General features: G+C 41.8%; 1 protein-coding gene across 1 annotated transcript in view; it reads left to right on the forward strand.

Annotated features, from left to right (window-relative positions):
• LOC143296254 (cdc42 homolog) overlaps window positions 1-1,316 on the forward strand; it is a 2,635-nt gene extending 1,319 nt beyond the window's left edge. Inside the window, exons 3-4 of the mRNA XM_076608091.1 lie at window positions 555-736; window positions 1,034-1,316. Coding sequence (XP_076464206.1) covers window positions 555-736; window positions 1,034-1,316 — 465 coding nt within the window. The remainder of the gene's footprint in view (window positions 1-554; window positions 737-1,033) is intronic.
• Window positions 1,317-12,500: the final 11,184 nt, after the last annotated feature.

The following is a 12,500-nucleotide window of genomic DNA, read 5'->3' on the forward strand; positions in this document are numbered from 1 at the left end:
CTAAAAGCACTGCTAGTCTGTCTGTCTGTCTGTCTACCTCTCTGCGTTAAATTCATTTTTGTATTGAGTATAAATAAATAGATCAATTAATCAATCAATTAACAAGTAAATAAGTAAATAAACGAATATATATATATATATATATATATATATATATATGTGTCTCTGTCTCTGTCTGCCTGTCTGTATGTCTGTCTCTCTCTCTCGTTATATTTTGCATGCTTTGTCCGCAAAAACACAAAAAAAAGAAAAAAAAAGAAAGAAAAGAAAAAAGGGGGGAAAATCAGAAGGAATCCAAACGGTCAACAGCCCGTACAAGTTCTCTCTCTCTCTCTCTCTCTCTCTCTCTCTCTCTCTCTCTCTCTCTGTGTGTGTGGGTGGGCATGTGTCCCTCTCTCTCTCTCTCTTTCTCTCTCTCTGTGGGTGGGCATGTGTCCATCTCTCTCTCTCTCTCTCTCTCTCTCTCTCTCTCTCGATATAGATAGATTATACACTTTAGGAGACACCCAAGCGGTCAACACCCCTTCATGTTCTCTCTCCCTGTGTGTGTGCAGACGAACCACGAAAGCCTGAGAGCGTTCACGTACGAGCGAAGCGAGGTGGTGGTGGTGTGTTTCTCTCTGTGTGACCGCCAGTCCTTCTACAACGTGCTGCACTGCTGGCTGCCCGAGATCCAGCGTCACAGCCAGCGTCGTCTGCCTGTGCTGCTGGTGGGTACGCAGAAGGACCTCAGGAGGTCGGTCCCTGAGCCCATACAGGACAACCTCACAGGACCTCAGGACTGCAGGGAGCGTGGACTGACGCATGAGAACCTTACAGTCCCTGAACAGACACAGAAGGACGCCAGGGTCACTGGGCAGACACAAGATCACTCATATTTGTCTGCGTGGACACTAGAGGACCGTGCGTCATCCTACCAAACTCGGGAAGACCTCGAATCGTTCCAACAAGCACAGGAAATCGGCAGATATTCCAGCCAGGCCCTGAACGACCTCAGACCCCGTGACCACCACCACCACCACTCAGAGAGGAGGAGCCTCAATGACCCCGCCGACTCCCAGCACGTGAGCAACGAGGAGGGTCAGTACGTGGCCCGGGTCATCGGGGCAGACTGTTACATCGAGTGCTCGGCCAAAAGCCGGGAGGAGGTGGAGGAGGTCTTCCGTCACGTGACCTACTCCGCCCTCAAGTACCGGGCCAGGAAACGCAAGATCTTCAGCCGGGTGAAGGAGGACTTGCTCCGGAAATTGCCCGTGCCGTTCAAGAGCTGTGTCTTCCCGGGGCTGCACGGCTCTTCCACGACCTCCAGCTGCTAGCCTGGCAGCCGGCTGTGCCGCACAAGACTGTTATTGCTATCATTATGTGAGAGATGCAAAGAGAGAGCGTGTACGAGAGAGAGAGAGAGAGAGAGAGAGAGAGAGAGACAGAGACAGAGACAGAGACAGAGAAAGAGACCAAGAGAGAGACAGACAGACAGAGACAGACACACACAGAGAGAAAGAGAGAGAGAGAGAGAGAGAGAGAGAGACCAAGAGAAACAGACAGAGAAAGAGACCAAGAGAGAGACGGACAGAGACACAGAGACAGACAGACACAGAGAGAGAGAGACACACACAGATAAAGAGAGAGAGAGACGCACAGAGAGAGACAGAGAGAGACGCAGAGAGAGAGCGAGAGACATGGACAGACAAAGAGAGAAAGAAGGATGGAGAGAGAACAGAGGTGGACAAACAGATAGAAACGTGCGCGAAGTTCGTGTTGTTTCTTGCTCAGAATTTAACGCCCTTTTTTTTTCATGTCTGTACACGTGTGCGTGTGTGTGTGTGTGTGTGTGTGTGTGTGTGTGTGTGTGTGTGTGTGTGTGAGTGAGTGAGTGCAGTTGTGAGTGTGTGTGTGTGTGTGTGAGTGCACACGTGAGTGTGTGTGTGTGTGTGATATGCGCGTTGGCGCGCGTGAGTGCCTAACAAAATTTGCTATGACGAGACTGCTGGTAACTTTATAACCATGAGTGTGCCCATTGTTAACACCATTTCATCCGTCCCTTTTGCATTCGATTCATAAACGAGTGATATATGTTTTGTCTCATTCTGTTGAAATTGACTGATGACCAATCAGACTTAATGACTGACTGACTGACTGAATGACTCCTATAATCGCACAACATTTTCATCCCACATAACATTACTGAAGCTCATGTATGTTGATGGAATCATTTGTGGGTGGACTTACCTGGGTGTTTCTTTTTATATTTCATGACGTCGGAAATGATACAGGACCGACCACATTTATGATTAAATGAATCGAATTATCAGGTGACAGACTGAAGTAGCTGGCTGTCACTTTATGGCTCGATTAAATGTTATTGTGCTGGGCTCTAGACGTAAGCAGTGAGATGCGTCATACTTGTTTATGTCTGCTCCGCTTCCTTTCCTTTTTTTTTAATTCTTGGCTTACGTGAACAATGTGCGTCAATGCAATAACCCGGAGTTCGGTTGTCAGTGAGTGTGTGTGTGTGTGTGTGTGTGTGTGTGTGTGTGTGTGTGTGTGTGTTTGTGTTTGTGTCTGTGTGTCTGTGGTAAACTTTAACATTGTCATTTTCTCTGAAATACTTTGTCCATTGACCCCAAATTTTGTTACAAATTAGGAAAAAATCAGGGTGTTTTTTTTTCCCATACAATTATAATGATGTTACACATCTTGTTAGACCACAAACAATTTTTTTTTAAATAATTTTTCCCTCAAAAATTCATTTTAATGTTATAATATGTTGTTGTGGTTTTTTGGGGTTTTTTGTTGTTTTTTTTACAAAACTTTCGCACTTTTACTTTACACAATGACATACATATTCATAAGAAACAATTTCTCATTTTAGTGAAAATATCAAGAACACCTGTTTTGTAGTTTAGTTGTTATACAGTTGCAAACATTTGCCAGTTGCATTGAAATTGTCATCTCAACGGGGAGTCAGTCTCAAGATATGAAGGAATATAATGTTTCTTATTAATAATCTAAATCACCCTACAAAATAATTTATAAAATATTAGTTCATGCATAGATAGGCCGTTTTGCTTTTCCCTAAATGTGAAAGCGTTACACTGTTTACATTCAACCAAATGTCAGCATTTTAAATAGATAGGAGCGTCCTTGACGACACACGCGCATGCAACATCCGTTCGTGCATTCTTCTTGCACTTCAGTTTGTTCACTTCCTTCCGAATTACAACAGGAGTGCATGTTTTCATTCAAACCAGAAATAGACTGATCTTCATCCTCGTCACAAACAAAACAACAATGAAATATATATATATATATATATATATATATATATATATATATATATATATAATCGACCCAAAACGTGCCCACAATCTTTATCGTCCGTACCAAACAAACAATGAACCCCAAAACGACCCATGTGAAAATGTTGATCAACGCAGACTGGACAAGCCAGATGGATGAATCATTCAGGCAAGTTTCGATTTCAGGCTTGGAAATCGTTTGGATTGTTCGCGATGACAGGCTACATTTTAAATGCATTAGTCATTGTGCAAGCACCTGGAGCATAATTTTCATGAACGACTTCAAAAAATGAACTTTTAAAAACTTTTCATTTCAAGCGTATTAGATAAAAAAAATTTTTACCTGCCTTCGACAGTGCTGCTTCCATCTTGCCTGTGGAATACGCATGCGCTTTGACACGCTGATATATATATATATATATATATATATATATATATATTTAATATTAAAGATATTATCAATAATGCTAAGGAATGTTTACTGAATAAGAAACTAACAAAAAATTAAATCGTAAAAATTGTCTGATATCTTTTCTTTGCAATTTTTCCAACTCGCAAAGCATCGTGGGATAGCGTCGTGTCGCTTTGGAGGAATGGAAACGTGGGTGGAGGTTTCAATGTTTGGTTAGTACGAAATGAGTGAATGAAAACGTTTAAAGATGTTGTATAGTGTACAAGTTTTGTCAAATGTTTATCTTCATTCCAGTGTTTGTTGTGTTACTGCTAGACAGATAGATATAGAATAGAATACAATATGTCTTTATTACCAAGTGTACCGGGGTCACAAGGAATATAGGGGGGATAGCACATAACAAATACAAACATAAATCGAAAATCATTCACAAACACAGATACAGTAGAAATTAGAATACATACAAGTGCATATCAATATAAAAACTTGTGCATACTCACACATGCACGCACTGCACACACACACACACACACACACACACACACACACACACACACACACACAGACACACACACACACACACACACACAGACACACACACACACACACACACACACACACACTGACAACCAAACTCCGGGTTATTGCACTGGCGCACATTGTTCACGTGAGCAAAGAATAAAAAGGAAAGGAAGTGGAGCAGACATAAACAAGTATGACGCATCTCACTGCTTACGTCTAGAGCCCAGCACAATAACATTTAATCGAGCCATAAAGTGACAGCGTTTGAACAGAAGCTGCATATTACTTATGGATGGGGCTGATATAGGGTAAATGAAAACAAATCTTTGATAGTGTGGACCGTTTTGTCTGCCAGTTTGGCAGCCTTCTCTGATCTATAGCCTAACATTTAATAATAATAATAATGATAATGATTGGAATACAAATAACTTTTTTTTTTCCATAAGTTGTATCACATAGCTAAAGTAATACACACAACAACAAAAAAATCAGTTTTATGATTGTGGCTGTTGAACTCGTATGAGATAATATCAAATATGTCAGTTGATCGTGTGGAATAAAAATTATATATATATATATATATATATATATATATGTGTGTGTGTGTGTGTGTGTGTGTGTGTGTGTGTGTGTGTGTGTGTGTGTGTGTGTGTGTAGAAGGGATACTGCCTTGTACTGGTGTTGTAGGCATGGAATTATGGTTAATCAGCAGAGACAGTGATGTGTCAATAAAAATTGTAACTTAAGAAAAAAAAAGAGATTTATATGCTTAACAGAATCCATTATTTACACTTCTTAAAATTGCAAACTGTTCAGTAATGATTAGTGCTTATATATTGTGTTTTACAAAGTGAGCACTTTTGTTTGTATATGATATTTTGACAAATGAATACGTGAATAAATTTGATATGTGTACATATGTTACCACCCCATGAAACTGGTACCTTGTCGTGGTGGGGTAGCTTGAGTGCTTCAGTGACCTGTCAAGCTGTGTCAGCGGATGTGTTACATGCCTGGTAGGGCCTCCCATGCTGGACAGGTTGTGAATGTTTGTTCCACAAACCATACCAGCTGGCATGATGCACACTTTGTAGGGTTCCCTTGCTGGACAGGTTGTGAATGTATGTTCCACAAACCATACCAGCTGACATGATGCACACTTTGTAGGGTTTCCTTGCTGGACAGGTTGTGAATGTTTGTTCCACAAACTATACCAGCTGACATGATGCACACTTTGTAGGGTTTCCTTGCTGGACAGGTTGTGAATGTTTGTTCCACAAACTATACCAGCTGGCATGATGCACACTTTGTAGGGCCTCCCATGCTGGACAGGTTGTGAATGTTTGTTCCACAAACTATACCAGCTGGCATGATGCGCACTTTGTAGGGTTTCCCTTGCTGAAAAGGTTGTATGGTAGAACTCTGACAAAATTCAGTTTCAAATAGACGTCTTTACATTTCTCTTTTGATTGACCACTTTGTCGTCCTTGTGGTCCAGAAAATGGACATCCGCTGGGACAAACCCCAGAGTGTTCTCAGAGACAAACGCTTTGCTTTTGGTCTGAATAAACACAATACAGTACGACTTCATGAGCCTCTGTTGCTTGATGTTTGGATCGTTGCGGGTGATGGTTGAGTGTGCTGAATGTCCACATGCAGTGTGTGTGCCCCTGTGGGAATGTCGGGGACTCTTTCCGGATAAGTACTAAGCCCACCCTCTGGAAATCCTTTGCTAAAAATTTATCCTTTTATTTCCGTCACTTTTCCTTTTCTGTCATTTATTATAGTCTGCCATGCTATTTCATTTCCATCCATTTTTACATGAAAGCCATGATTATTTCTTCTTCTGGACTTCATGATTGTGCATTCTTGCAGTGCTGTATTCTCATTTGTACCTTGGACATATAAGTTGCCTGCTGGCATTCTTTTGTTTTCTCCGCCTGTTATATAAAATTTGTGTGTTATGTATGATTATGTCAGTGTTCAAGTCAGATTGGTTTTAATACTCTAGTGATATGTTAATGGAAAGGTCAGTTTAGAGGCATGTAGTTATATGTGCATGCATATGACTTTATATGCAATTTTTTTTCTTTTTCCATTGTAAAAACTGTTTTTGAGAGTGTAGTTGGTTCGATTCTATTCCAAGAGAGAAGGGAGCAGACAGGGGGATATAGGATTGAATAATTGATGCACTCACTCACTCTCTCCTCGCTTCCATAGCAGGGCCACATGGAGTGGTTTTTATAGAGTGCTTACTTTACAATACAGCACACACACTAAGCAGTTCACCCTACTTAGCAAAAGCAACACACACTAAGGCAGCACACAGTAAAAAGTTCACCCTACACCTAAAGCAGCACCTACAAGCAGCATCTACAAGCAGCACACAGCCCAACAAGGATTTCCTTGCATCTCACATCACAGATCAGTCAGTCAGCCTGTGTCCATCAGTTTTTCTGGGAGACAGCTGAGAACTGGCTGTGCTGACTGGTTTTATCCCTTCCCACAACATACTGCGCATACTAATGCAAGCTACAACATTCACTCCCCCAACTAGTTGAACTGAAATAACCAATCTTTGCTTGTCCTAATGACGCTATATGAATGACTGACAGATTCACTGCTTAATCTTGATTCGTCCAGTTCAACAGATTGATTTGTTTTGCTACAATTCAGCCCACTTGTTTCTGCACACATTCTGTGACAAGTTCACCCGTTTACGTCACAAAGAGAAGGGAGAGGGAAGGAGGGGGGGGGGGAACTTGAAAGACAGACCGCCTTACTGGGATGTTCCGACATGCCGACATTATCATATTTCGAACGCGCTGACATCTAGTTCAGCACAGGGATTGCAGCAGACATCACATAATCCCACGTGTTTCAACAGCTGGGACTGGTGACGTGGCGTCACTGACCAAAGGCGGCCGACTGGGGAGTAGGGGTGAGGAGGGGGGTGGAAGGAAGGAAGGTGGCGCGGTGTCAGCGCGACCTCAAAATAATGATAGAATGAAATGAATAAACGAAGATTGAAAACGAAGATGAGAACTACAGTATAAGCATCTCAGCTAAAAACCTGGCTCAATGCTTCCCTCATTGAACGACAAAATCATCCTCCAGGTTGACAACCACTACCTGAGCCATCTCCTTCCACCACCAGTCAATCATTTTAATTAATAACCATCCCCATCAGTACATTCAAAGTAATGCCAGTTTCTCAAGAAGGTGGCATTAGGACAAACCCATATATGCTGCACCACGTCCACATCAACCACACAGATGCCTGACCAGCAGCATAACCCAACACATCAGGCTGTGAGTGCATGCATGTTTGTGTACCAATCAGAATAGATTTCTTCTGCACAACATTTGCCAGAGGACAACACTTGTGTTGCCATGGGATCTTTTTCAGTGCGCCCTATGCTTCCTGGCCATTGGACTGGTGTGTCGTTGTATGATTTGTGTTGCCATGGGATCTTGTTCAGTGCGCCCTATGCTTCCTGCCCATTGGACTGGTGTGTCGTTGTATGATTTGTGTTGCCATGGGATCTTGTTCAGTGCGCCCTATGCTTCCTGCCCATTGGACTGGTGTGTCGTTGTATGATTTCAAACATGAGAAAAGGGATGAGACATGGATTTCAAACTCAGACCGTCACGGTTTACAGAAAATGTGGAAGAAGTTTGTGTATGCACGAGTGAGTTATGTTCTCAGTAACAATCTGTCTTGTTTAACCTTACCCTTTGCACGTGTATTGTCAATTATCTCTCTTATCCTGATCTGAATACTTATCATTGTAAACAAGCATCGAATGTGTGAAACACAGAGAAACTGATTTGAGAGAATAAAGGATCAGAGTTTGACTGGACACCAAGGTGTAAACATCTATAATATTGCTAGAATGACTGCATGATATGTCTGTATGCAAGACTTCTACATGGTGTCAGAAACATGGATCACCTACAACCACCACAGCAGCTGTTACTGACTGGTAACCTGGTTGAAACATTTTGACGCTTCAAGCAATCATTTGAAATCTATTCAACAGCAAGTGGACTTGACAGCAAATACAAAGAAAATTCAAAGCAGCACATTGCTGCACATCATTGGACCTGAGGCTATTGAGGTCTACAATACGTTTCAGTGGGAATCTGAAGACTGCACCTTCTGACTGCGACACGGCTTCATCCTTTCATGCTGCCAGCTGCATCCTGAATAGATTTGAGAAGTACTGCATCCCCAGAAAGAATGTTACCATTGAGAGGCACATCTTTTTCTCTCGAGGTCAGTAAGCAGGAGAAAGGTTTGATGCGTTTGTAACATACTTGAAGCTCAAATCAAAATCATGTGAATTTGGGACTCTCAGAGAATCGCTCATCAAAGACAGAATTGTCGGCAGAATCACAAGTGATCAAGTGAGAGACAGGCTTCTCAGAGAGGCAGATCTGATGCTGAACAAAGCAGAAGACATTTGCAGAGCTGCTGAAGCAACAGAAACGCAACTCAAGTTGATGTCTGAAGAAGCAAGCAGGAAAGATTTCCTTTCGACAAGCAATCTTAACAGTCTGACTAAGCAAGGAGAAAGGCAAAGGCAAGAAAAACAGCAGCAAGCGTTTGACAGAGGCAACTGTTATTACTGTGGAAATCAGCACCCACCCAGAAAATACCCTACTTTTGGATAGACGTGCCGCAGTTGTGGTAAAAAGAACCATTTCAAGTCAGTCTGCAAGTCAAAACAAGTCAACAGTGTTGAAGAAACAAACCCAGACTTGCCTCAGTCCAAACCCTTCTTTCTTGGAAAGGTAAGCAGCGAAATGGGCAAAGCCTCAAAAGAGTGGACAGCTGTGATAAAAGTCCAAGATCGTCAAATAACATTCACCCTCGACACAGGAGCCCAAGTCAGTGTCCTTCCTAGTGATCTGTTTCACAAGCTACAGACAGGCCCTCTCCAACAGTCAAATGCCCGCCTCACTACCTACAGTGGAGAGCCACTGCCTGTTCTTGGGAAAGCCCTTCTGCCATGTACTCTCAGAGGACAAGAGAAGAAGATAGAGTTCCAGATTGTGGATGTTCGGTCAAAACCAATTCTTGGCCTGGCGACGTGTGAAACACTGGGACTCATTCAGCTTGTTGACATCATCAGCGACAAAACATTGGCATCCTACGCAGACGTTTTCGAAGGTCTCGGAAACACGGAAGAAGAATACACAATCAGAGTTGACCAGTCAGTTCGCTCGGTTGTACATGCACCCAGAAAAGTACCAGCCGCATTACGAGAAGATCTACGAAAAGAACTTCAGCGAATGCAAGATGAAGGCGTCATTGAGAAGGTCGACCACCCAACAGCCTGGGTGAACTCCCTTGTAATCGTCGAGAAGAAAAGAGGAGGACTTCGCCTTTGTCTTGAACCCGGAGATTTGAACAGAGCAATTCAGCGAGAGCATTATCAGCTGCCAACGATCGAAAAGATAGCCAGCAGACAGAGCGGGAACAAAGTCTTCAGTGTCTTGGATGCAAATTCAGCGTTCTGTCAAATCCGTCTGGACAAGACCTGTGCTGACCTGACAACATTCAACACGCCGTTCGGGAGATTCAGATTCCTCAGATTACCATTTGGCCTCAATTCACCAGCAGAAGTGTTTGCAAAACGATTCCACCACGCTTTTGAGCAAATCCCAGGCGTCGAGACATACATGGATGAAATGTTGATTGCTGACAAAGACGCAGAGGACCATGATGCAAGACTTAAGCAAGTCCTGAACACTGCTAGAGCAAGGAATATCAAGCTGAAGCCTTCAAAGTGTAGCTTCCATGTGAAAGAAATCAAATTCGTCGGCTTTATCATCACAGAACATGGCATCAAACCTGATGATTTAAAGATCGAGGCCATCAAAGCAATGTCCAGCCCTTCCAGTCGCAAAGAACTCGAACGTTTTCTGGGTATGGTAAACTACCTGGGAAAATTCCTTCCCAACCGCTCTGATGTCACGACACCTCTTCGCAACCTGCTGAAACAAGACACAGAGTGGCAATGAGTCGACCAGCATGAACAAGCAGTGAACGAGTTCAAGCGGATGGTCACTGAGGTCCTTGTGCAGGCGTTCTTTGACCTCAACGAACCAATACAGCTGTCAGTAGCACTTGCTGAGATAGATTAATTTTGTAGTTACTTAATCATTTTTTTTTTTTCAATTTCATAATAAGAGAGATGAGGAAGAAGTGTGTGTATGCACGAGTGAGTTATGTTCTCAGTAACAATCTATCTTGTTTAACCTTACCCCTTTGCACGTGTAATGTGTGTGTGTGTGTGTGTGTGTGTGTGTGTGTGTGTGTGTGCGCGCGCATATATGTATATATATATATAAAAGAGAAAACGGCGCAATGCAAGGGCATCCAGGAGTCATGACCTGGGTGCGGCCCGGACCCCTTAGAGTGTAAGGAGTTAAGGGCCGAAACACTTGAATTAGGTGGGCGTCTTCTCTGAAGACCTTGTACTGTCCAGCTCTCCCTAGAGTTTCTTATCACTATATATATGTAAATATTATATAACACCTTTCACCCTTCACGTCACAGCGTTAGTCTTTGTGAATTCACAGCACTGGTCCGTCTCTCGTTTTGTTTTGTTTTTTGTCCGAAAACAAGTAAACATTTTTTTTCAGTGGTAATAAAGTAGAATTGTGTCACACATTCTATAAACATCTGTTTCGGCGTCGGACGTATTAGCTCTTGTTGTAGCAGCAGGATTGTTATAAGAAAAAAAAAAAAGAAGAATGAATGAGATGCTATCGTACTGCATTGTTATAAGCAGCAGATGCGTGCCTTCGAATTGCCTTTATTATCTGAGTAATCGTCACCATTTTATGGTTATCACGATCATCGACATCGTGGTCGAAATTGTTCTTTTATTGTTGCTGCACACACACACACACACACACACACACACACACACACACACACACACACACACACACACACACACGGAGATGCTCAACAACAGATTCAAATCATAGAAAAAAACGTATCAGTCCACTTTATTGGATGTATAAAACACATCAACAGGCACCGTCATTGAAAGACCGTGAGCACTTGCACAATACTGATCAAATTATACAGATCATGTGAGCAGTTGTACAATACTGATCAAATTATACAGATCATGTGAGCAGTTGTACAATACTGATCAAATTATACAGATCATGTGAGCAGTTGTACAATACTGATCAAATTATACAGATCATGTGAGCAGTTGTACAATACTGATCAAATTATACAGATCATCGATACACGGATCATAGTCTTTAACACGACTCCTCTGTTGCGAAAAACTATTTAAAACAACAACAATAAAAAGCCAAAAACAAACACACACACACACACACACACACACACACACACACACACACATCTCCCCCTCCCCCCTCGCCCCCCTCACATACAGGAAGACAGACAGGGAGAGGATACCGAAAGTGAAACCCATATGTACATATCACGGCATGCAGACAGGCTTTTACATAATAATTCTGACATTGTTTGTTCAAAATCACACACTTTTTCTCTCTTTGGTTAAGAAAAAAACAGTCGCGAAGAATTTTCAGACAATTGTAACAAATAAACAATCTTGTAAACGTTTATCAATAATGACAGTGTGAAGATAGCTACATATTATATAACAAAACTTTCTCGATTTCGAAAAAAAATAAAGAAAAAAGAATTTGTCCAGATCCCCCCAGGTGACTTTTGCAAGAACAGTTCTTGCCTTGAGACACGATCTAAGGGAGATAATTCCATCCGTTGTTACCTCCCTTCCATTAAGCTTTGATGACCAGCAAAAAACGAAGGTAAAGTGAACTGTCTGTGTATGTTATATATCTTTTAAGTTTTCTTTAATTGTAACATATGTATGAATTTCACGTATGCCCTTTTTCAGGCAAATTTTACAGTTATATTTCATGTGCACCTTTTATCAAGCATTTCATATATATATATATATATATATATATATATATATATATATATATATATATATATATATATATATGTGTGTGTGTGTGTGTGTGTGTGTGTGTGGTTACTTGACTGATTCATTCATTCGGTCAGTTTGTCAGTCAGTCATTTCACTCATTCCTTGGTCAATCATCCGTTTCGTTATTTCAATCATGCGTAAACATTTTTAAGTTTTGGATGTCTTTAGCAAATTGAAACCCGAAGTGATGATCACATGATATGCCGATAATAAGTGTCTTTTTCATCGGGGTTATCAAAGAAAAAAATA

Source organism: Babylonia areolata, chromosome 21 (assembly GCF_041734735.1).
Source record: "Babylonia areolata isolate BAREFJ2019XMU chromosome 21, ASM4173473v1, whole genome shotgun sequence".
Lineage (NCBI taxonomy): Eukaryota > Metazoa > Mollusca > Gastropoda > Neogastropoda > Buccinidae > Babylonia > Babylonia areolata.